At 38.4% G+C, this 24,042-nt stretch overlaps 1 protein-coding gene across 3 annotated transcripts; it reads left to right on the top strand.

Moving 5' to 3' along the window:
- Nucleotides 1-88: 88 nt before the first annotated feature.
- Nucleotides 89-20,805, top strand: LOC116315380 (zinc finger protein 2-like). Of its 3 annotated transcripts, none has more exons than XM_039610354.1 (4): nucleotides 89-179; nucleotides 13,185-13,575; nucleotides 14,997-15,260; nucleotides 18,441-20,805. In XM_039610354.1, the coding sequence occupies exons 2-4, from the start codon at nucleotides 13,302-13,304 to the stop codon at nucleotides 20,081-20,083; spliced, it is 2,181 nt and encodes a 726-aa protein (XP_039466288.1). In that variant the 5' UTR covers nucleotides 89-179; nucleotides 13,185-13,301; the 3' UTR covers nucleotides 20,084-20,805. The 3 variants fall into 3 exon arrangements, with proteins under 3 accessions (XP_039466288.1, XP_039466287.1, XP_039466289.1); XM_039610353.1 differs by having other exon boundaries at nucleotides 89-378; XM_039610355.1 differs by lacking the exon at nucleotides 18,441-20,805 and adding an exon at nucleotides 15,825-16,538 and having other exon boundaries at nucleotides 89-378.
- Nucleotides 20,806-24,042: the final 3,237 nt, after the last annotated feature.

Genomic DNA, 24,042 nt, shown 5'->3' with positions numbered 1-24,042 from the left:
GCGGTAATGCACCATTTTGCTGTTTGCCAACCGCCAACAAACCCTATACAGAAGAAGAAGAAGAAGAAGAAGAAGAAGTGTCGGGAGGAGGGGCGACTGACACTCCTGGGCTGTGAATGGACAGCAGACGGCAGAGCGAAGTGACGTCTCAGGAAGTGAAATGAGAACAGAAGTAGATGGTAAGAGAGACGATTTAGCGGTGAAATAAGGTAAACATAATAAGACAAACAACAAAGCGTAAAAGCTGAGCAACAAGCAGAGTGAAAGTAAACCTGTAATGTGGAGGAAACGGACAGTGAGCGCAGTGTAACCGTGACAACGAGACACGAGGACGGATTTAAAGTGATCATAAAATCGTCTCCACACGGTCGTCGTTCGGTGAGTGGAACCAGATTCAGCTACAACAGCAATTACCCCTCTGCAAGTCATTTCCTACAGCCATCAGTCCTGACAATCATGCTGAACGAAGCTTATGACCTTCAGAAGACTGAGTGCCAACTCAAATGAGCACATTTGCAGTAAATATATGAAAATGATTATAACCGCTTATTTTAATAAAAGGAATCAAACATTTTCAATCCCAACAAGACCTAAGTGCTTGGGATGAAGCATGAGGTTTCAACTAGGGCTGGGTATCGTCACTGATTTGTAGAATCGATTGGATTCCGATTCACAAGGTCCCGAATTGATTTGATCCACAATTCGATTCAATTTGATTTGAATCGGGAAAATGTGGCCCCAGACAGTTAGAAATATTATAATACAGATCAGTACATTTACATATTTTTATATCTATAAAAAGAAAGCTGACACTTGCAAGACTTTATCAAAGGTGTAAGCATCACAGCAGATGCCTTTGTGTCAAAGAAGCTGAAATAAAACACAGAAAAACGTGGCTTTAATGGCTTTAATCCCAGGCCAGGTTTTCCTGCCCTAGGATTTTATCAAAATATTCTGCAGTAGATGAAAAACGAAAGAAAACCATTAATCACCGTATGAACATTAGGTGATGCTGCTGAAGTGAAGCAGAGCAAAGTAACAGAGGTTTTATTAGAGACACGGCTAAGCGTTTTGCAATTTTGCATAATTTTAAGAAGTTTAAATTTGTTCAGTATTGAACGGCAGAAATGAGTTTTTCTTTTCGGAAGTAAGTAAAAAAAAAACAGCGGCTGACAGCGCTGTAAACAACGGTAGATTTGTGCGTAATAAGTAGGGCTGCCACGATTAGTCGACTAGTCACGATTACGTCGACTATTAAAATCGTCGACGACTAATTTAATAGTCGACGCGTCGTTTGAAGCTTTGTAAGATCCCAAAAGACGCAGGAATAAGTAGTAGTATTTAAGAGTGTAATAACGGACTGAAACAGAAGATGGCAGCACTGCATGTACAAGGATGCCAGCTGCCGTTAAACCCCGAAGAAGAAGAAACTGTGTTCCAGAATTCATAGCGCGGCCCAGCGCAGTTGTCAACAATGGCGGCAGCTAGTTAGTTTTAATATTACAATTATTATTCTTTCTGGGTCACAAAATAAACGTTTAACATATTTTCAGGTGTACATTTTACGTCCAATGGATGCATGATCTGATTAGTCGACTAATCGCAAAAATAATCGGTGACTAGTCGACTATCAAAATAATCGTTTGTGGCAGCCCTAGTAATAAGCAAGCAAATAATACAGAAAACAGATTTTTTTTTAGACGGGAAACTGTTCTTGAAGTACAGAGAGAGAGAGAGCTGTGCATAAAGTGTGATTTTATCGCAAAACAGCAAAATTAAGAGGGAATTCATGACGATGTTTATGTGAAGCGTAGTTTGGATCTTCTTTTGCTGCTGGTTCGGTCAATATTGTTTGGAGTGAGATAAAACTAACAGCTTTAGAATCAGCGAGCTGTCAGTTTTCAGCCCGACCGTGTCCATGCCGTCGGGTGAGAAAGGCCACATCTCACTGATTCTGATCCGTTCGTGGTCCGCGCTTTGTATTTGTATTTACATCTTTGTGCAGAATCCGTGTGCCTGCTCTCATTTACTGTTTTAGCTGTTTGGTGGTTGTTGAAATTTAGTGAGATTTAACCAGAGATTCTGGCATTTCGGGCAAAATAAATTTATATTACAAAAATCGATTCAGGATTTTAATGAATCGATATCACGTTATCCAAGCTAGAATCGATTTTAATCGAAAAATCGGTAATCAAAACCCACCCCTAGTTTCAACAAGTGATATACTGGGGAACTTCACCATGTAGAGCTCTAAAAGTTATTACAAATTTTTTAAAATGAACCCTAAAATGTACTGGCAGCCAATGAAGAGAAACCAAAACTCGAGTAATATGTGACCTCTTGTTTGTGCCAGTTAAGTCTGAAGGCAATCCAAAGCTGATTTGTTAAAAAAAAAAAAAAAACTATTACAACAACCCGAACGAGAAGAAATAAAAGAATGAATAATCACTCAAGTTCTGCCTTTGACAGTAGTTTGAGTTTATAAATGTTTCTTAGATGATATAAACAGTTTAGAAACAGTAGTTTGGAGTGTTTCTCAAGTGATTTTGAACTGTCAAATATGACACCCAGGTTTCTGTGGCTCGATTGAACTGAAGGATATAAACAACTGATATGCTGCCTTATTTCTAAAAACATGTAATCAGGAGCAATAATTAAAGTTTCTGTTTTATCTGTATTTAACTGGAGGAAATTGTCGTTTAACGATTGTTTGATTTCTGACAAACAGTTATTTAAACAAGACAATTTATAAAGCTCAGAAGCTTTGAAAGAACAGTATAACCGAATACCATCAGCATAAAGATGATACAAAATAAGGTTGTAACATCTGATAATTTAGCCTAGAGTGAATATATATATAAAGCAAAAAGAGAATTGGACCTAAAACAGATCCTTGAGGTACCCCAGAAGGCAGAACTGATGTTTTAGACAGCACTTGATTCATACAGACCAGGGGTCCCCAATCCCAGTCCACAAGGGCCGGTATCCCTGTTGGTTTTAGCTCTCACCCTGGGTCAACACACCTGAATCAAATGATGAGCTCATTACCAGGCCTCTGGAGAACTTCAAGACATGTTGAGAAGGTAATTTATCCATTTAAATCAGCTGTGATGGATAAGATAAGATAAGATAAGATGGCCTTTATTAGTCCCACAGGTGGGAAATTTGTTTTGTTACAGCAAAAGTGCAAAGTTATGTAGCAGAAATTAGAAAACACTGGAATGCAATAAAATACAATAAAATAAAATAAAATACTATATACAATAGAATAAAATAGAATAGAATAATATATACAATAGAATAAAATAGAAATACAAAGGACAAGGATCAAGGACACATCTAAAACCTGCAGGGACAACGGCCCTCGTGGACTGGGATTGGGGACCCCTGCTACAGACAGTAAAAGATCTCTCAGATGGATACGGCATAAGCTATTTTAAAACAACACCAAGCCATGGAGGGCTTTAAAAACAAATACTAAAATTTGTCTGAGGCTGAGATCGCAGGATTGTAAACACATGATTGCTGGGCTTCATTTCTGTACTGAACAGTCATTTTAAGATTAGCTAGTAAATAACAATTAGCTAATGTTGTTCATGAGACAAAAGTCATCTCACTGTGGTAATGTAAATATAATATGACCAACATTAAAGTTATTATTATATTAATTATTATTAGTAATTACAGCAATGAACTTGAACTCAAACACTGAGCTTCAGTAAAGATTCAAGTTGCAGTTATTTATATTTGCTATCACCTTAAATCTTCACTCAAAGACAAGTATCTCTGACAGTAGGGCTGGGCCATATTATACCGTTCACGGTAATACCGGTATAATGTTAGGCAACGATAGGAAAATGAAATATCGCGATAGAATATGAGTAAAACGCGCATGCGTAGTGCCTTTGTTTTCATACGCATATGGCCGATTGTTGAGTGAAACAGATGAACCAGAGTTGGTTTGTAAAAATGGTGTTCAGTGATGTGGAACTGGTTTGGTGTTTGTCCGTCAGATACACGACAAAGCACATTTTTTTGCAGAACATGCAAGCGGGCCGTCGTTATTGCCGTGTTTGTCGGACTAAGATGCTCTTAAATCTGGGAGTAATCTGGGTCCTAAACTCCGTATGCTTCAGGTCAAACGAACACTGCAGCATCACTGAGAGTTAAAAACTGTCTAAATTCTTTCATCTTTAATAAAACGATCAGCATTACTGCTTAACCAGGTGTAACTGTGAAGTTTAACTTCCAGGCATCCATGAAAACAGAATTTATTACACTTAACGGAGTTAGAAGTTAGCAGGAAGCTAGCGGAAGTTAGCTCGCTAGTTTCGCTAGTTACCTAAGCATGATATAGCATGTTCTGACTGAGAGATTTCTGAAAAAATTCAAACGTACAGCTCTGCTATCACTTCCAACATAAATGAAGACAGGAAACTAAACAGCAGTGACGTTTGTAGGGTTACTGAAGTTGGGCTAGCTGGTATATAATGGTGTGCTATGTGATCGCTAGCGACACAGCTATGTTAGCATAACAAACAGTGAAGCTGGAGGATGAAGGCTAACACTTTTCCACTTATAAAAGTTAACATTAAGGTTCCTGATAGTTAGAGACAAATGCAATCGCATGGCAGGATGCTGTAAACGGACCAAACTTCAGTCAGGAGAACAACTGAGATAATCCATCCACAATATGAGGTTAGTCATTAATATACTGCAACAACATGGGAATAGAGCAGCTGTGATAGAATACAGCATTAATGAATCAATGGTACAGAAGTGGAGGAAGCAAGTAGAATGAGTTTAATAAAGTTTGATTTATCTGACTGCTTTGTTTTGGTTAATGTGCCTTATAATCCCGTGCACCTTATGGTCCGAAAAATACGTACTGCACACTGCAGTTTAATGTTGCAAAGCACCTCTTTTTAACTTCAGTGGATATTATACATGGTTATGCTCAGGATATGTCAGCCCATTTCTACTGGAAATGCCTTTTGGTTAAACTTTCAGCAAGGAATTTGCGTTTACACTGTTAAATTTTTATATAACTTTAATGCACATAAAAACCAGCTTCTTTAAGTGAAAATAAATGGAAGGTTGTCTTTTTGCGTTAGTAATGTTGTGGAGTTGTATTTTGTCTTGCATCAATTATATCGTCAGTTATATCGTTATCGCAAATTTTCAAATATATATCGTGATAAATATTTTTGGCCATATCGCCCTTCTCTATCTGACAGTGTATATATGGATGTATCATATACAAGAGACAAATGCTGTTCTTTTAATATGTTGGCATTACTAAATTTGGCTCAATGCTTATGTGTAAAAAGAAAATGTACGAGCTGTGATAACTGTGTCTGATAGAATGAAGATCAGACTGATATATGAAATATTCCTTTATTGGGTGAGAAAATCAGACCATGTCATAACTGCTTTAAGTCATACAGAATAGATATCAGAGCCTTAAACAGGCTGACTTCTGCTAAATGGGTCAAACTGGGCAGAAAGTATACAAACACATAACATCCTTATAGAATATGATGTAACACTATAGATCAACTTACCTCAGAATATATAAAGCATATAAACAATTACAGCAATATGATGCAACAAACACAGCAGTGCTACTAATCCAAAATACTCAAAGCTTCATAGAACTGAAACAAACATTTATTTTTAGCTCCATTCTGCTGCTGATACATACTTTAGGTTTCTGAATATTAAACTTGTTGCTGCCTTTCATAGTGTGTAACTTGAAGGCCCTGAGTACTTTCTCCCACACTGAAAACACTGGAATGATCAAATGATTGGAACATTACCTAATAAGACTGATTCAGGACAGACAATTAGTTATGTTAAACTTTCCTAGCAGTCCTTCACAAACAGGGAACAGTCTGTCTATTCTCTCCATCTGTCAGCTGCTGCTGGCTCTTCCTCCTCCTCTTCCTCACACACTGCTGAGTTTGTCCTGGTGGATCATCAGGGGTGCAAAGCCTCACAGATGATGTGCAGCAGTGGGTTCCTCAGTCTGTCCTCACTCTGGACACTTGCAGTTGTCACACATGGAAATCAAATGTGTGATAAGCTGCAGGATTCAAACACAAGTGTAACTTATAAATACATGTTCATACTTTTATTACACAATCAGAGAGAAAGAGAGAGAGAGAGTGCAGGACAGATAGATGAATAAAGCACCTGTAAGCTTTTAGCTTAACAAGTGAACCATCAGCTCGATAAAACAAAAGAAGTGACATAAAAGTCAGTACTTAATTTTAAAAGTTTACTCTTTGGCTGTCCCATTTGAGCTCTCCACTATTTTTTCGAAAATTATCCACAACCATCGCCAGACCATGAATCCTGGGATAGGTTGAGCCACCAAAGAACCCAACCCATCCTTGAAATCCATGAAAAAGGAGGACGCATTGGGAGCAGCCTTTGAACAAGGACAGCCTTTGTCACCTGGCTGTGGCATAATCAGGCTTCAAATGCGGCCTATGAATTGGGACACAGCTATTGACTTATCTTGGACTTTATTTCATTTTGACACACAGTCAGAAATTTTTTGAGATTATTTAAAAAATGATATTGTGCTTTTATATATACTATTTGTTTGTAATATTGATTAGTGTGTAATTAAATCATCTATTAAACTGATGCATTCTCATAAACGTGTTGGATGAATCCAGTGTGCATTTTAAATTCTCAGCAAACTGCAAGATGAAAGGATGGTGTGTGTTACAACATGTTAGCCCACATGAGAGAGTTGACTTCAAGTTAGGGCTGGGCGATATGGCCTAAAATTCATATCGCGATATAATTTGAAGCACATGCGGTAACGATATATATCACGATATATTCTTTTCTTCTGTATAACGTATTTTCCACACTATAAGGCACACTTAAAATCTTTTAATTTTCTCAAATATCGAGAGTGTGCCTTATGTATGAATTCTGGTTGTGCTCACTGACCTTGAACCGATTTTGGCGTGCAGAAATCTGTTAAAAATGTTTTAGTACAACTTTGGTAAGCCTGCTGATGGACTGCTTGATGGATTGTCAGAGCATTACGGCTGCCGTAGTGAGGCATAATCTGGGTCCAAAACCTCATACGAACAGTGAGAGCTAAAAACAGTCAAACTTCTTTCATCTTTAATTAAATCATCAGCGTTGCTGCTTTATCGGGTGTAACAATTAAGTTTAACATCCATGAAAACAGAATTTATTAAATTTAACGGAGTTAGAAGTTAACAGGAAGTTAGCTAGCTAGTTTATACCTAAACATTTCATACCATGTTCTGATTGAGAGATTTTTTAAACTAATTCAACCGTACAGCTCTGCTATCACTTCCAACATAAATAAAGACAGAAAACTAAACAGCAGTGGCGTTTGCAGGGTTACCGAAGTTAGACTACCTGGTATATAATGTTGTGCTATGTTAGCATAACATTAGCACAGTGAAGCTGGTGAATGAACGGCAACTTTTTTTCCACTCGTTAAATGTTAACATGAGGGATTCTGGTGGTTTGGGACAAATGCAGTCGCAGAGCGGGATGCTATACACGGGCCAAACTTCAGTCAGGAGAATATAATATACAGATGATAATGGTTGTAGCCGCTGCGATACTTTCAACCAAAACGGAGGCACCAAGATGGCGGCTTGAACAGTCGTGTATTTTCAGGAGCTCCAAAAGACCGCAAAATTTGTTAAGTAACTTTATTCTCCTTCCACTCGAATTACAACTATGGATGCCCAAAAGATTATTAAGAATGCAAAGCTGCAATTTCTGCCATCAAACCCCAATGTTAAGACGTCTTCGCATGCTAAAGTCAGTGACCATGGCTATGCTAGCACTGAAGCTGCCAACGTGGGCTTAAACAAGCGAGAACGGGGAGCAGACTCTGCGCCACCAACTCCATCAAAACAACCGCCAGATGAGAAAAGAACAAAATCTTCAGAGAAGGAAGATGATATCTCCAATAAAACTATTTTTGAAGCCATTCTGGGACTTGAGAAGAAATTTGAAGTACAACTGGAAGATATCAAGGAACAAAACAGACAAAGTGCAGCTATGGTTGCCAGCTTGGCTAAGGCTGTGGAGTTTAATGCTGCAGAGATAGTTGACTGCAAACTGAAAGTTGTTAAACTGGCAAATGCGAATGAACAGCTGCTTAAAGAAAACGAAGACTTGAAAAGAAGAGTGAGAGAACAAGAGCGCTACCGAATGAGGTGGTGCTTAAAGCTGAAAGGGGTGAAGGAAGACAAAGACGAAAACATTAGAGTGAAGGTTTTGCAAACACTTCAGAAGACTGCCCCTGACTTGAACTTAGAAGAGGCCGTTGATATTGTTCATCGCTTAGGGAAACGAGTTGATGGCAGAAACAGAAACATCATTATTTTATTCACACAAAGGCGAATCAAAGAAGAATTGTGGAGGCGCACCAAAGATTCTTCGATCTGCAAACAAGAAGGCATCAGCTTTGCAGAGATGTTGCCGCAGGAGGACATACAAGATCGACAGCGCCTATGGCCTCTGGTGGAGGAGGCAAGACGTGCGGGTAAACGAGCCTACTTTCGTGGTCCACATGCCTTCATTGATGGACGCAAAGTTGAGGAAACACAGGAGAAATAAAAATGACAAAAACTGAAATAGTGGAAACTTGTTCGTGGTCTGAGGAGCTCAGCATTTAGTACTTTTTTTCTTTTTCGTTTTTTTCTCACGTGGTGAGTGATATTCTGTCTATAGTTCATGTTGAATGTTAACATTTGTTTTGGTTCTTTAAATGTTAGGGGTTTAAGAGAATCTGTTAAAAGAAAAGCCTTATTTTTGTACTGCAAAGGTCAAAAATCAAACTGTATTTTTCTACAAGAGACTCATTCATCTGATAGTGATGTATCTTTTTGGTCAAACCAATGGGGCAGCAAAATCCTGTTTAGCCATGGCTCAACGAGGTCGGGGCAATTTTATTCAATAACTTTCCTGGGGATCTTGTAATACAACGGACTGACTTGAATGGTCATTGGTTGATTGCTGTAATGAGAGTTGAAAGTTTGTTTTTCATTTTAGTCAACGTTTATGGATATAATAATGAAAGTCAGAATAAAAATATGTTAGAAGATATAACTTTAAATATTTTTGAACTTAAAGATCGATACCCTACGGAATATATTTTAATGGGTGGTGATTGGAATATGACTCCTGATGAATGGATTGATAGATGGCCCTCAAGGACAGGTAGACCACAAAAAAATAACCTAATTATAGAATTTTTGATAAACAACAATTTGACAGATATTTGGAGAGTAAGAAATCCAGGAATTAAAAGCTTTTCCTGGTTCAAACCAAATGGAGCTTGTAAATCTAGAATAGACTATTGGCTAGGAAGTGACAACATTCTTAACCACACTGTAAAAGTTGTGATGTCAAATGCACCCCTTTCTGATCATTGCTTTATTGAACTATGCTTAGAATCGGAAATTAGACAATCAAATAAAAGAACTTATTGGAAGTTCAATGCCAAACTTTTACAAAATGAAGATTACTGCAACATAGTCAAAAAAATTATAAAAGATATTATGGCTGACCGTTTAATTGTAGGATATATCAGTAAATGGGAATTCATTAAATTCAAAATTAGAGAATTTAGTATTCAATTCAGTAAAAACATAAGTCGAAAGCAAAGAGAATATGAATGTAAATTATTCCAAGAAATTACTTATTACTGTAGTAAAGATGATCTAGATAGCCAAGAAAGGAGTAAACTTATGGAGTTGCAAACTAAATTAGATCAGCTCTACCTAAATAAAGCAGAAGGAGCTTTTGTGCGTTCACGCGCCAAGTGGATTGAGGAGGGGGAAAGAAATTCCTCATATTTTTTTAATTTAGAAAAGAGCAGACAGAAAAGAAATTTTATATCTTCCCTGTTAATTGATGGCATTGAATGTGACGACCCTAAAATTTTGGAGAATGAAACTTATACATTCTATTCCAATTTATACTCCTCACAGTTCTCCCAAGCAGATTGTGATGCCTTTTTTGATCAAATAGATAATCTGATCCCTAAAATTGATGAATCATTTAAGGAATTTTGTGAATCTGACTTTAGAATCGAAGAGTTAGATGCATCTGTTAAGAAAATGGCGCTTAATAAATCCCCTGGTCCAGATGGGCTTACAGTTAATTTCTTCCAATTTTTTTGGGAAGACTTAAGGGAAATTTTATTCAAAGCTATACTGGCCAGTATTGAAAAGGGAGAATTGATGTCTAGCATGAAACAAGGATTAATTACATTAATTCCTAAACCAACCAAAGATAAATGACAATTGGATAACTTAAGGCCCATAACTTTATTAAATACAGATTATAAAATTTTCTCTAGCTCAATTGCAACAAGGCTTAAACAAGGGGTTTCAAGTATAATTAGTGAGACACAGTCAGGGTTTTTGAAGGACAGGAACATTCATAATAATATCAGATTGGTTTTAGACTTACTGGACTACAATGATCTAATTAGTGATGACAGTTTTATTCTTTTCTTGGACTTTTATAAAGCTTTCGATTCAGTAGAACATCCTTTTATTTTAGAAACATTAACTCGATTTGGATTTGGGGATAAATTTAGGAAGATAATAGATATACTGTATAATGATATAAATAGCTCTGTGTCGTTAGGCTATGGCACTGGTAAAAGATTTAGCGTTAAAAGAGGAATTAGGCAAGGGTGTGGAAGCTCTCCGCTGTTATTCATAATGGTTGTGGAGATGCTCGCAATTCTAATTAAAAACAGCAGCATTGCCGGAATTGAGATTATGGATAATTTTTTAATAATTAGTCAACTTGCAGATGACACTACTCTTTTCTTAAAAAATGAACATCAGATTCCCCTGGTAAAACAAATAATCAATACATTCTCAAAAGCTTCAGGCTTAAAATTAAATTTAAACAAATGTGAACTATTGGCGTTAAAGGAGTGTCATTCACAATTACTGTACGATATAAAGGTGAAGAAGGAGGTAAAATATTTGGGCATCACAATTTCAAAAGATCACAAAGTCTTAGAAAAAGTAAATATTTCAGATAATGTTGACAAATGTAAGACAATTTTAAATAAGTGGTTACAAAGAGACATCACAATTTTTGGAAGAATATTATTAACCAAAATGGATAGTTTATCTAGATTTATATATCCAGCTTACTCTTTATCAATATCAAATAAAGTTATTAAAACAATTAATAGCTTGAATTTTAATTTTATTTGGAGGAATAAGTGCCATTATATATCTAAAGATGATTTGGTTAAACCATACATTGAAGGTGGTGGAAACGCAATTGACTTTGATATAATGAATGGTGTCTTGAAACTTAAATGGTTGAAATCCTTCCTAAATAATCCACACTCCATTTGGTTTTTTATACCAAGTAAGGTCTTTAACACATTGGGGGGTATCGATTTTCTCCTAAAGTGTGACTTTGAAATTACTAAGCTACCTGTTAAACTCTCTGAATTCCATAAACAGGTCCTTCTTTATTGGAAAATGTTATTTAAACATAATTTCACTCCACATAATAGCCCAATTTGGAACAATAGATATATACTAATGAACAGAAAATCTATTTTTATTCAAGATTGGTTATCAAAAGGTGTTTGGGCAATTGCCCATTTTGTAGACAAGGAAGGACATGTTCTAGAACATCAAGATTTTTGCCAAAAGCTTAATATCCAATGTTCTAAAAGTAAATTTAATCGGGTTATAAAATCCATTCCACTGTCACTTAAAAACATAGTTGTAAATGACATAATATATTCTGACATCTCCCCCAAGTTAAGGCAATTATATATAGATGATATTCAATTTTGTGATGTTAAATGCAATAATAAGTTTCTAAGATCTTCATTAAGGAGTCTTTATTCTCCAAATTTACTTAGACGTAATTACATATTAAAAGATTTCCAAAGGGAAGAAATTGAAAAAATAAGAACTGATTATATCACCTTCCCTATCCCTCCTAAAGGGAAAGAAGTCCAATTTAAAATTTTGAATAAAATTTACCCGACACATAGACTCCTTGGTGATAGATTCAAAATAGAAACTGGTAATTGTGTATTTTGTGAAACAGAAGAGGAGGATTTGGACCATCTATTCTTTTTATGCAATTTTATACAAATATTTTGGTTGGATTTTCATACCTGGCTTTATTCCAGTGGGATTCAAATTACCCCATTTACCTTAAATATGATAATGTTTGGAGTGTTTTTGAAAGAAAAGAAAGTTAATTATGGTGTTAATGTGTTATTAATTTTGTGCAAGCAATTTATACATAAATGTCGTTTTTTTAAGACCAAACCAACACTAGCTTACTGGAAAAACGACTTAAAACTGTTGGTTAAATCTTTGACTTTAGTTAAAAAGAAAAAGGCTGTTTTTTTTGTTTCCTTTGTAGAAGATTTTGATTTAGTGAGTTAATAATCTGTTAAATTATGTGACCCCATCTTTTTATTTTCTTTTTCCTATGTATGAAAGTTAATATGTAAGGAAAGCTTATTCTCTGAATGTGTAATGTATGGTGCATTTTGTTTGTATGTTATCTTTACTAATAAAGTTAAAAAAAAAACAAAAAAACTTTCAACCAAAACAGGCGCAGCTTGATGACATCATCAACATGCGCTATCGCGATAGAGCGATATAGTCAAAATCTTGGCCAAATCTATATCGTTTCTATCGTATATCGTTTATATCGCCCACCCCTACTTCAAGTGATATTAAACTGTTTAATATTATATATGAAAAAGGCACAATCCCATCAGTCAGGAAGCAGATAATAGTAAACTAGTTAAAAACCCATCGTATTGTTGGGGAAGACCATGGAGAGAATGAAAACACATGAAGCTGATTTTTAGATACTAACAGTCTCTTCTCTGGGGATCAGAGTGGGTTTCATAAAGAAAGAGGGACGATGGATACTTTATTATGTTTGGAATCAGAAATCAGGAAAGCTCAAACAAATAAGAAAATGATGATAGCTGTCTTCTTTAATACAGCCATACAACATGTTATGGAAAGAGAGACTCCTCATTAAACTCATAAATCTACGAGTAAATGGCAAATTGTACTATTGAATTATAAGATTGATGAAAGAATATAATTATCTTTGTTTTTCCTGCTATTCTCCTGTCCACACTCCAGTCCAGGAGGCGGGATTAATGCACCTGTAAGCTGATTTGTCAAGCCCTGAAGAAGAACGGAGCAGGACAGCACTACTGTGGTAGAGGAGCGGTGTGTGTGCAGACATGGCTGCTGTTGATGAAGCGGACTGAACTTAGAGGAGAGACACAAAATATACCAACGTCTGTATCGCTTTTATTGATGGTTGTATCGATCCGCCCAGCCCCAGTTGAAACAGCAATGAGTTCAGTTCAGTATCTGAGAGAGTTCATCAAGGAGAGACTAACTGCTGTTGGTGAAGAAATCTTCTCAGAGGTTCAAAAAACCATCGTCCGGTATGAGGAGGAGATCAACCGTCAGCACAGACTGCTGGATATCAGCCGGAAACCCGACAGAAACTCACACATCATAGGTATGGACATGTTTTTAACTCTGTGCTGTTCAAGCTCAGATTCTTCTGTGTGACTGACTTTACTAGAAGACGTTAAACTGGGTATTTATCAGTGCTGTGGGTCAGTGTGCAGTGATGGACTATGTTGGACTGGTGCAGGTCCATGGTTACTGATAGGTTAGGTTTTAAAACAGTTTAATTGATTTATTCATTAAACTTTTTTTCTCTAATAGATTCCAGTGTTGAGTACATCAGGCGTCAGTGTTTTAGATCCTCTGTAAACACTGAGACTGTGCAGTAAAGATCTAGTTAGATGTCAGCAGAAAACACATTTAACAAGTTGTTAACAGACTTCTCTGAAGTTGAAGTGAAGTTTCATTTAAAGAAGGATTTCACACAGTGATGTTTTCATGGTGTCACCCTGCAGTTTAGTTTGGTGAACTTTGTGTCTTTGCTCACAGTGAGGAGCTTCAATGCTAACATGTTAGCGTGTAGCTGTGAGTGTGCACCACTATTTCCATTATATTTATTATTTATTTAAGTAGGTCATAGGTCAAGCTACTAAACATTCACACATAGAGCACACACACAGAATTGGGAGAATAGGTCAGAGGTGTAGGTGAGAAGCAGAGGTGACAGCAAGCTGCCTTTGGTAGGATAAGGTGTTGGTAAGCCAAAGCCAGGAGAACATAGTGTGTGCAGAAGTGGGCAGCAAGGACACGAGATAGGGAAGCAGGAGATAGAGGCATTAGCAGGCACTTAGTTTTGAGAGACAAAGGTTCTTGATATCTGAGTATAAATGTGTGCTGTTGGGACTGCCCCAGCAGATTTTGATGTTTAAGGCTGAGCTGTGAACATCCCCATGTACATGTAATAAAATTAATTGATTGTTTATTTTGAGAAAAAAAAGGAATGGAATATTACACTGTTTCATGATACCTGGTACTGCTGATTTATAAAGAAATACTGTTTGCATAGAATCATGGCCTCATTTCTCTGATTAGGGAGAACAAAACATACTGTTCAGGAAGCCAAGGTTGTAACTGAAGCTCACTGAGAGAAAGAATGTGAATGCTTAGGTTTTATGACTCGGGTGGGGGTTGAGGCTATAAGAGTGTGTGTAACTGTCAGACACTTCGAGATCTGCAACACCCCCTCCCATGCACATCGCCCGTCCGGACGATTGTATTGCTCAAAGAGCTGGTATGGAATAAAGAGAATTGTATTGATTAAAGAGATTGTTGATTGAGTATTAAAACACAGTGTTGTTCTTCCTTTAGCCTGGAGATCAAAGAATTGGGTTATAAAACAGTGTGTGGCTCATAATGGGTCATATGACAGGCTGATCACCATTTGTTCAGGTTTTCATTCATGCTTTTAAAAAATAGTTTTTGTATCAACACATTAGTGATTATTGTTCTTGTGTTTCTTTGTTCCTCAAGACCTCCCACAACAACATTACTGTGAGGAAGAGGAGGGTCTGGATGAGCAGCAGGTCTGTAACCAGGAGAGGAACTCCAATCTGGACCAGGAGGACCCAGAGCCTCCACAGATTAAAGAGGAACAGGAGGAACTCTGCAGCAGTCAGGAGGGAGAGCAGCTTGGACTGAAGCAGGAGACTGAAGGCATTATCGTCTGGACTGATGAAGAGCAGCTCAGACTGATGGAGACCATCCGGAAACCTGTGATAAAGCTACACAGAATAGGTATGTAAAACTGTGATATTTTTTTTTAATAACAGTGAATATGTCTCATGGGCAGCACAGTGGAACAGTGGTTAGTACTGTTGCCCCACAGCAACAAGGTCCTGAGTTTGACCTGAAGTGACCTGTCCAAGATGAACCCTGCCTCTCCCTATGGTAGCTGGGATTGGCTTCAGCACCCTCACTATACCAGACCCTCATAAGGACAAGTAAATGGTAAATGGCCTGTATTTGTATAACACTTTACTTAGTCCCTAAGGACCCCAAAGCGCTTTACACTACATTCAGTCATCCACCCATTCACACACACACACACTAGGGCTGTGCGATATGACCAAAATCTCATATCCCGATTGTTAGAAAGCCCACTGTTTATACGTTATTTGCTTGGTTGAAGTGTTGTGGTTTGTTTATAGATAGTGTTTGCGCTGTGGAAATTGATATGTCCTACGTCATTGAACTCACCATATCTATGCTTACGCTCCTTGAATGCACCACTCTGTGCCGTTGCTAGTCTGCCTTTGTAGCTGCTAATAGCCAGCATTTTTCCTTGTGTCCTCTCACCAGCATCTCGTGGTTTTTGGTTTATTGCTGTGTGTGAATGCCAGAAGACCACAGCTGAATAAATCTCCCAAACTTGGAAGCTGCCTCCGTGTTCTTTAACGGGAACACACCCACCATACCTTGCCGCTCTAAATCAGTTAAACTCCTGGAGACAACATTCTCTCCATTTTACCGATATTAAGACATCTATCATCTATCGACCAGACATCCACATTCATTTAACAGAAAACAACATCTATGTATTTCATATATCACAGATATTCACATATGAAGCTGAAATTTTAAGCTTCATAACATAAAGCCAGGGCAACAATGGAATGGTTTAAAACAAAACATATCCATGTGTTAGAATGGCCCAGTCAAAGTCCAGATCTAAATCCAATGGAGAATCTGTGGCAAGATCTGAAAACTGCTGTTCACAAACGCTGTCCATCTAATCTGACTGAGCTGGAGCTGTTTATTTGCTTATGAATGTGTCAGAACTTGTTTTCTGTTTTCTTCTTGGTTCTTGGTTACTAGTGTTTTGGTTTCTGTTCTGTATTTCTTAGCTTGTGGATTCCTTTGCCCATCATGTGACTCTGGTCCCTGTACTGTGTACTGTGTTAGTATTGTGTCTCTGAGTTCAGTCTGTGGATTTCCTGCTTTACTTGTCTCATGTTAGTGTAATCTGCTTTACAGTGGCTTGCAAAAGTATTCGGCCCCCTTGACCTTTTCCACATTTTGTCACATTACAGCCACAAACATGAATCAATTTTATTGGAATTCCACATGAAAGACCAATACAAAGTGGTGTACACGTGAGAAGTGGAACGAAAATCATACATGATTCTAAACATTTTTTTTTACAAATAACTGCACAGTGGGGTGTGCGTAATTGTTCAGCCCTCTTTGGTCTGAGTGCAGTCAGTTGCCCATAGACATTGCCTGATGAGTGCTAATGACTAAATAAAGTGCACCTGTGTGTAATCTAATGTCAGTGCAAATACAGCTGCTCTGTGACGGCCCCAGAGGTTGTCTAACAAATTGGGAGCAACAACACCATGAAGTCCAAAGAACACACCAGACAGGTCAGGGATAAAGTTATTGAGAAATTTAAAGCAGGCTTAGGCTACAAAAAGATTTCCCAAGCCTTGAACATCCCACGGAGCACTGTTCAAGCGATCATTCAGAAATGGAAGGAGTATGGCACAACTGTAAACCTACCAAGACAAGGCTGTCCACCTAAACTCACAGGCCGAACAAGGAGAGCGCTGATCAGAAATGCAGCCAAGAGGCCCATGGTGACTCTGGACGAGCTGCAGAGATCTACAGCTCAGGTGGGGGAATCTGTCCATAGGACAACTATTAGTCGTGCACTGCACAAAGTTGGCCTTCATGGAAGAGTGGCAAGAAGAAAGTTGTTAACAGAAAACCATAAGAAGTCCCGTTTGTAGTTTGCCGCAAGCCATGTGGGGGACACAGCAAACATGTGGAAGAAGGTGCTCTGGTCAGATGAGACCAAAATGGAACTTTCTGGCCAAAATGCAAAATGCTATGTGTGGCGGAAAACTAACACTGCACATCACTCTGAACACACCATCTCCACTGTCAACCTCTTGGAGTCTGCAAAAGACTTGAGACTGGGGCAGAGGTTCACCTTCCAGCAGGACAACGACCCTAAACATAAAGCCAGGGCAACAATGGAATGGTTTAAAACAAAACATATCCATGTGTTAGAATGGCCCAGTCAAAGTCCAGATCTAAATCCAATGGAGAATCTGTGGCAAGATCTGAAAACTGCTGTTCACAAACGCTGTCCATCTAATCTGACTGAGCTGGAGCTGTTTTGCAAAGAAGAATGGGCAAGAATTTCAGTCTGTAGATGTGCAAAGCTGGTAGAGACATACCCTAAAAGACTGGCAGCTGTAATTGCAGCAAAAGGTGGTTCTACAAAGTATTGACTCAGGGGGCTGAATAATTACGCACACCCCACTTTTCAGTTATTTATTTGTAAAAAATGTTTGAAATCATGTATGATTTTCGTTCCACTTCTCACTTTGTATTGGTCTTTCACGTGGAATTCCAATAAAATTGATTCATGTTTGTGGCCGTAATGTGACAAAATGCGGAAAGGTTCAAGGGGGCCGAATACTTTTGCAAGCCATTGTACTTCCTTGTCTTGTCTTACCTAATAAGTTCCAGCTGTGTGTCCACCTGTTTCTCTTTTCCTCATGTTCCTGCCAGTGTATTTTAATCTCCTGTCAGTTAGTAATTGTTGTCGCATCGTTAACATTGGTTCACCTTTTTCTTATGCTGTGTGTTCTGTTTGCCTGCAAAAGTTTATGATTGTATATTCAGTTTTGTTATGTTGGAGTTGAGCATTAAAGCTGTTTTGACTCTATGACTGCCTCTATGAGTTCTGCGTTTGGGTCCTTGTCTCCTGCCTGCACACAGCACACACCATGACAGAACTAAACATTTCCATCAGTGCCCTAATAATTTTTCTCATTTGTACATTTTAAATTTTAGTGGTATATGTGAGCAACATGCTTACTATGTAGAGATCTGCTTATGGTTCAGACTAGTAAACATTTTTGCAAATGTTTGTTTTGTTATCATTTTTCCCCCTTGTGCCTTCAGATGTCCTACGCCAACATGCTATTGAGGAAGAAGAGGCTCTTACAGAACAGCAGGTCTTTAACCAGGAGAGGAACTCCAGTCTGGACCAGGAGGACCCAGAGCCCCCACAGATTAAAGAGGAACAGGAGGAACTCTGCAGAAGTCAGGAGGGAGAGCAGCTTGGACTGAAGCAGGAAGCTGATACTTTCATGAAGACTCCTACTTATGAGAAAAGTTCCCACAGTGAACCAGAACCAAACAGTGAGCAGCTCATTTCTCACAGCTCTCCTGAAGCAGAGAGCAGATATCATGAAGAAAATGGGCATGTGGACTCAGGATCTACTAGAAATACAGAGCTGAAGAAGAGACGTCACAGAAAGAGAGTAGACAACAGTCCTGTGTCAGTGAGTCAAAGTAGAACTGACACAAAGAACAAGTCTGTACAATGTGACGTGTGTGGAAAAACTTTACAAAATAAATACAAAATGACTACACATCTAAGAGCTCACACAGGTGAGAAACCATATACTTGTAGCACCTGTGGGAAAGGATTTAATCAGAAGTCACATTTGGAATGTCATACAAGAATTCACACAGGTGAGAAACCATATACTTGTAGCACCTGTGGGAAAAGATTTTCTAACAAATGGAATTGGGAAAGTCATCTAAAAGTTCACACAGGTGAGAAGCCATATTTTTGTAGCACCTGTGGGAAAAGATTTGCTGCATCATCTACGTTCAAAAGACACATGAGAATTCACACAGGTGAGAAGCCGTATTCTTGTAACACCTGTGGGAAAAGATTTGCTGCATCATCAGTGTTCAAAACACACATGAGAATTCATGCTGATGAGAAGCCGTATTCGTGCAGCACCTGTGGGAAAGGATTTAATCAGAAGTCATATTTGGAATGTCATACAAGAATTCACACAGGTGAGAAACCATATACTTGTAGCTTCTGTGGGAAAAGGTTTTCTATCAAATGTAATTGGGAAAGTCATCTAAAAGTTCACACAGGTGAGAAGCCATATTCTTGTAGCACCTGTGGGAAAAGATTTGCTGCATCATCTACGTTCAAAAGACACACGAGAATTCACACAGGTGAGAAGCCGTATTATTGTAGCACCTGTGGGAAAAGATTGGCTGACTTATCAACGTTCAAAAAACACACAAGAATTCACACAGGTGAGAAGTCGTATTCTTGTAACACCTGTGGGAAAAGATTTGCTGCATCATCAGTGTTCAAAACACACATGAGAATTCATGCTGATGAGAAGCCGTATTCGTGCAGCACCTGTGGGAAAGGATTTAATCAGAAGTCACATTTGGAATGTCATACAAGAATTCACACAGGTGAGAAACCATATCCTTGTACCACATGTGGGAAAAGATTTGCTGACCCATCAGCATTCAAAACACACATGAGAATTCACACAGGTGAGAAGCCGTATTCTTGCAACACCTGTGGGAAAAGATTTATTCAGAAATCAAATTTGAACTGTCATGTAAGAATTCACACAGGTGAGAAACCGTATCCTTGTAGCTTCTGTGGGGAAAGGTTTGTCCAGAGGATAAAACTAAAGAAGCACATGAGAATTCATACGGGTTTAAATGTTCATACTAAGAAAATGTGGGACAGCTGTGAGTCATCGCTAAACACGTGAGTGAAAAGATGATCCATATTGAGCCCATTATTTTTCTGTCTAGAGCAGTAAAGAACTCTCAGCATTGTTTGTTCAGTTTATTACATTATTCTATTAATTGTATCAGGGAAACTCTGATCTTATATTTCATGAAGGTTTAAGTTCAGTATGCTCCTGTTGGTTCATTGTTTAGCTATGTTGTTTATTATTACTGTTTTATATCCTATATTGGGACAAATGTCACAATAAAACACAATAAATAAACACAATAAAAATGAAAGAATTGAGCAACAGTCAAGAACTGTGTTTATTCTTGTAAGGGAGCAAAAGTATCAAATACCAAGTTTCATGCTTGAAGGGGGAAGTCTCCAGTACATTTTGTCAGTCCCACCCTCCTTTGCCTTAAAACTGTCACAATAACGCTTTTCCTTCTAGAGGCTTCTCAAAAGGGCAGTTATGAGTGTATGAACTGTAATGAGCAGATAAAATGTTTTTTGCAATCTTGGCATATTTCCAGGCACTAAGTGTATCTTTGACTGTCATACAGCTCACACCAATTAGAAAGTTGCATAAGGTATTTTTTTCCCAGTTGTCAAATCCAAAAACTACATTGGAGCTGCAGTGATTCCTCAATTAGTCAATGAATAGAGGCCAATTCAGCTGGGAAATATTAACTGCTCTTTTTAAGATGTAGTGTTTTAGCACACGAAACATAGAAAGAAAATATGGGAGAAAAAAGACTGATGTTCAGCTTTACAGCTTTTCTGCTCCAGTTAAAAAAACTTCCTACTGTTGGAGCAGATTAACTGCAGCAAACCGAAGGTCAATGTACACGGGCACAAAATAGGTTTTAGTTTGTTTAGTTATTGGAGCATTAAACCACAAATATTTTAACCACAACCATGTACTTTATTGACAGTTATGATAGTGAACAGTGTTGAAACCTACATAACACTGTCTTGTTATACTTCTGCATGTACTTTATGTTGTACAGTTCAGAGACCTGATCAACCCTCTGGGTTTGTTCAAAATCACTACCATTTCAGCTTGTTCATGGCCAAAAGTGGCCACCAACAGACTAGGTCTGTAATTTTTATTATTTTTGGGGGGGTTTTGCCATTTTTTCTGCATAAAGCTTTTAAGTAAAAATAAAAATAATTATTACTTTTTAAATTTTTAACCCTTTAAACTAGAGATGGACCGATCCGATATTACGTATCGGTATCGGTCCGATACTGACCTAAATTACTGGATCGGATATCGGCGAGAAATAAAAAATGTAATCCGATCCATTAAATATCAAAAAAACACCTCACAAAACTTGCGACACGGCGTAACTCGGCTCATAACCGTAGCACGTCGGAGCAGTGTGCGTCACGTGATAGAGTGGCTGTGTGTATTTGGAGCCTTGCTACCAAACCAGCATCTCATCTCCGAGGAAGTTATCCCAGAGAGAAGTAAAGCAAGTGTGTAAGTTCATCTCTGAATGTTTGTAAAGCATTCCCATGTTAAGCTTAACAACCGATATATGGAGCGACTGCTTCTCTCTCTCCCTCACCTTCCTGCGGCTACTTCAATCGTGAAACTGCTTAATGATCAGCTGATCGGCTTTTCTGTCACGAGTCCGTCTCTCTTCTTTGTTTTTGGTCCACTTTGCACCAGAAAGAGGAAACCAGCGGCTGGACAACAGCAGCACGTTTAAGCTTGATAAGCTGTTGTTAGAATTTATTTAATATTACTTTCTACACCAGGATCCTTTTCTACGTAGCTGACGGCTGGTAACTGTGCAGGGGCGGATCTAGCAAAGTTTAGCCAGGGGGGCCGATAGGGCATTAACAGGGAAAAGGGGGGCACAAAGACATACTTTTCTTTCTTATTCTCATTTAAAATGTCTAGCTTTTAATAAATAATTATCTGAATCTTACACCCAAAGTTTTAATCTGATGTAAAATGTATAGAAGTCCATTACTGTATATAGTAACTGTTAAGTCTAATATACCCTAGTAAGCTATAGTACTTTTTCCTTTGGGAAGATACCATCTGTGCAGTCTGCAATTCTGTTGAAGAAAGATGTTGAATCTATTTAATTATTCTTGAAAAATAATTTATTTCTGTGCATTTTTTTCACCCTGCATCAAATTAAAGTTGATTACATCGATTAAGCATCATGAGTTGGGGGGTGGGTGGTTCCCTATTTTTTTTTGCTGGGAGTTTGCAACCCTATTAGTTAGGTTGCTTAATATTTCTGCTAAGTACTCTTTAAAAATACCAGAATAGGGAGGATTAAGTTTATTAGATTGATCAGTGTTCCTGAACTATGAAATATTTTGGGTGCAGTGTATTTTTTACATACAGGTATAACAGAATAGCTTTAGTGTTGTTGTTTATTTAAACTTGAGTATGAACTTATACAAAATGCAGCAAGATATTCAAAAAACAGTTTTATTGATTAAAAAACACACTATATCGGATTCATATCGGTATCGGCAGATATCCAAATTTATGATATCGGTATCGGTATCGGACATAAAAAAGTGGTATCGTGCCATCTCTACTTTAAACACCAGTATGTTTGTCCACTGCACTAGCTGGAAGACAACCTCAAATCTCGCAATTTTATGTAATTGCATTGCTACTGAAATTTCTTGTATTATTAATAGTAGAGTCTGGGACATGTAATTGATTCACATCAACATTGATTATAATGCATTGTTATTTTTGTGCAGGGCTGAATGGCCAAAAAGAAAATCACAAATGGTGTGTTAGTGGCCGGAAAAGCAATTTAATGACCAAATAACCACTGCTGAAATGACCAATAAAATGATCAAAATTTATATTCCAGAGTGTATTCTTCTGTGTGCATCCTCATTAGCAGCAAGATGTACCAACCACATTAGAGTGGTTTTTGTAGGCACACTTTTACACCTGGTGCAAGGGGCTGCTGTTCCAATGCTGGAGGTGCTCCTTTTGCACCTTCTTCTCATTTTGTTGGTGGGGTGTGGGTCACACTCTGGTTCAGACTACTGCATCTTGAGATCAATGGCAGAAGTGGCTGAGAATCAGGGAAAAGGGTGTCTTGCAGTTGGTGAGGTCACCAGCCTGTGCCCCAGCTCTCCCAGGATCACTTCATTTGTAGGTTGTAGAGAACTCCCCCATGTTAGGTCTAATTGTTGAATGTTGCCATTGTGTTTCTTAAATTTGTACAGTCTTAGTTCAAGCAGTATTATCAAAGCCATTCCTTTGATCCTGAACACCTCTAACCACTCTGTGTTGGGGGAGGTTTTATTGTAGATACATCCTATCTGAAAGATCTGTTTCTTGTGTTGTAAGCGTCCTGCTTTTACGACCCTTTGGTCAGCAGGAGGTCTCACACACACACACACACACACACACACACACACACACACACACACACACACACACACACACACACACACACACACACACATTCCTACTTACATATAAAGGTTCACACGTATACATACAATGCCTTAGAACCATGTGGGCGTTGCTTTGCTGTGTTTTGTGTGAACTGTCTCTCAATAAAAGGCAGCGAGAGGAGGCCGGATTTGGGGTCATTTTCGTGCTGGACACAGATGAGGCCTCCCTTGCGCAAGTAATCGATCGATCGCTGACGGTCTTGTTTTCATTCATGATGAATAAGTCTCTAGAATTAGTGGGGTTTGTGGGAACAGACCCAACATTTATTTGGTCCTTCGGAGCGAACCTAACACATCGCATCCACCGCGAGGAGAGGGAGAGGACGCCACCGCAGCGTCTGGGATGATTGACGGAAAGCCCTGGTGCCTTGATGCTTGTCACCAGGCCGGAAAGTTTGCGTCTGAACTCCCCTCGGGATGGATGGCGATTGACGGGATACAGAGACTCTTCCCATGAACGGAAACAACACGAACAGTAAGTATAGAAGGCCTTAGAGAGCGGCTACGTGACCCTGCGTTGATCGCAGGTACGGAGCGCCG

This window comes from Oreochromis aureus, linkage group 3 (assembly GCF_013358895.1).
Source record: "Oreochromis aureus strain Israel breed Guangdong linkage group 3, ZZ_aureus, whole genome shotgun sequence".
Classification (NCBI taxonomy): domain Eukaryota; kingdom Metazoa; phylum Chordata; class Actinopteri; order Cichliformes; family Cichlidae; genus Oreochromis; species Oreochromis aureus.
The sequence above is the reverse complement of the archived record's forward strand: the minus strand, read 5'-3'. Positions and strand labels throughout refer to the sequence as shown.

Excerpts from the sequence above, each read along its gene's own strand:
- LOC116315380 (XM_039610354.1), top strand. The coding sequence starts at position 13,302 with ATGAAGCGGACTGAACTTAGAGGAGAGACACAAAATATACCAACGTCT. Across the intron at positions 13,576-14,996 it reads CAGAAACTCACACATCATAG|ACCTCCCACAACAACATTAC; the intron begins GTATGGACATGT and ends TTGTTCCTCAAG. Across the intron at positions 15,261-18,440 it reads GATAAAGCTACACAGAATAG|ATGTCCTACGCCAACATGCT; the intron begins GTATGTAAAACT and ends TTGTGCCTTCAG.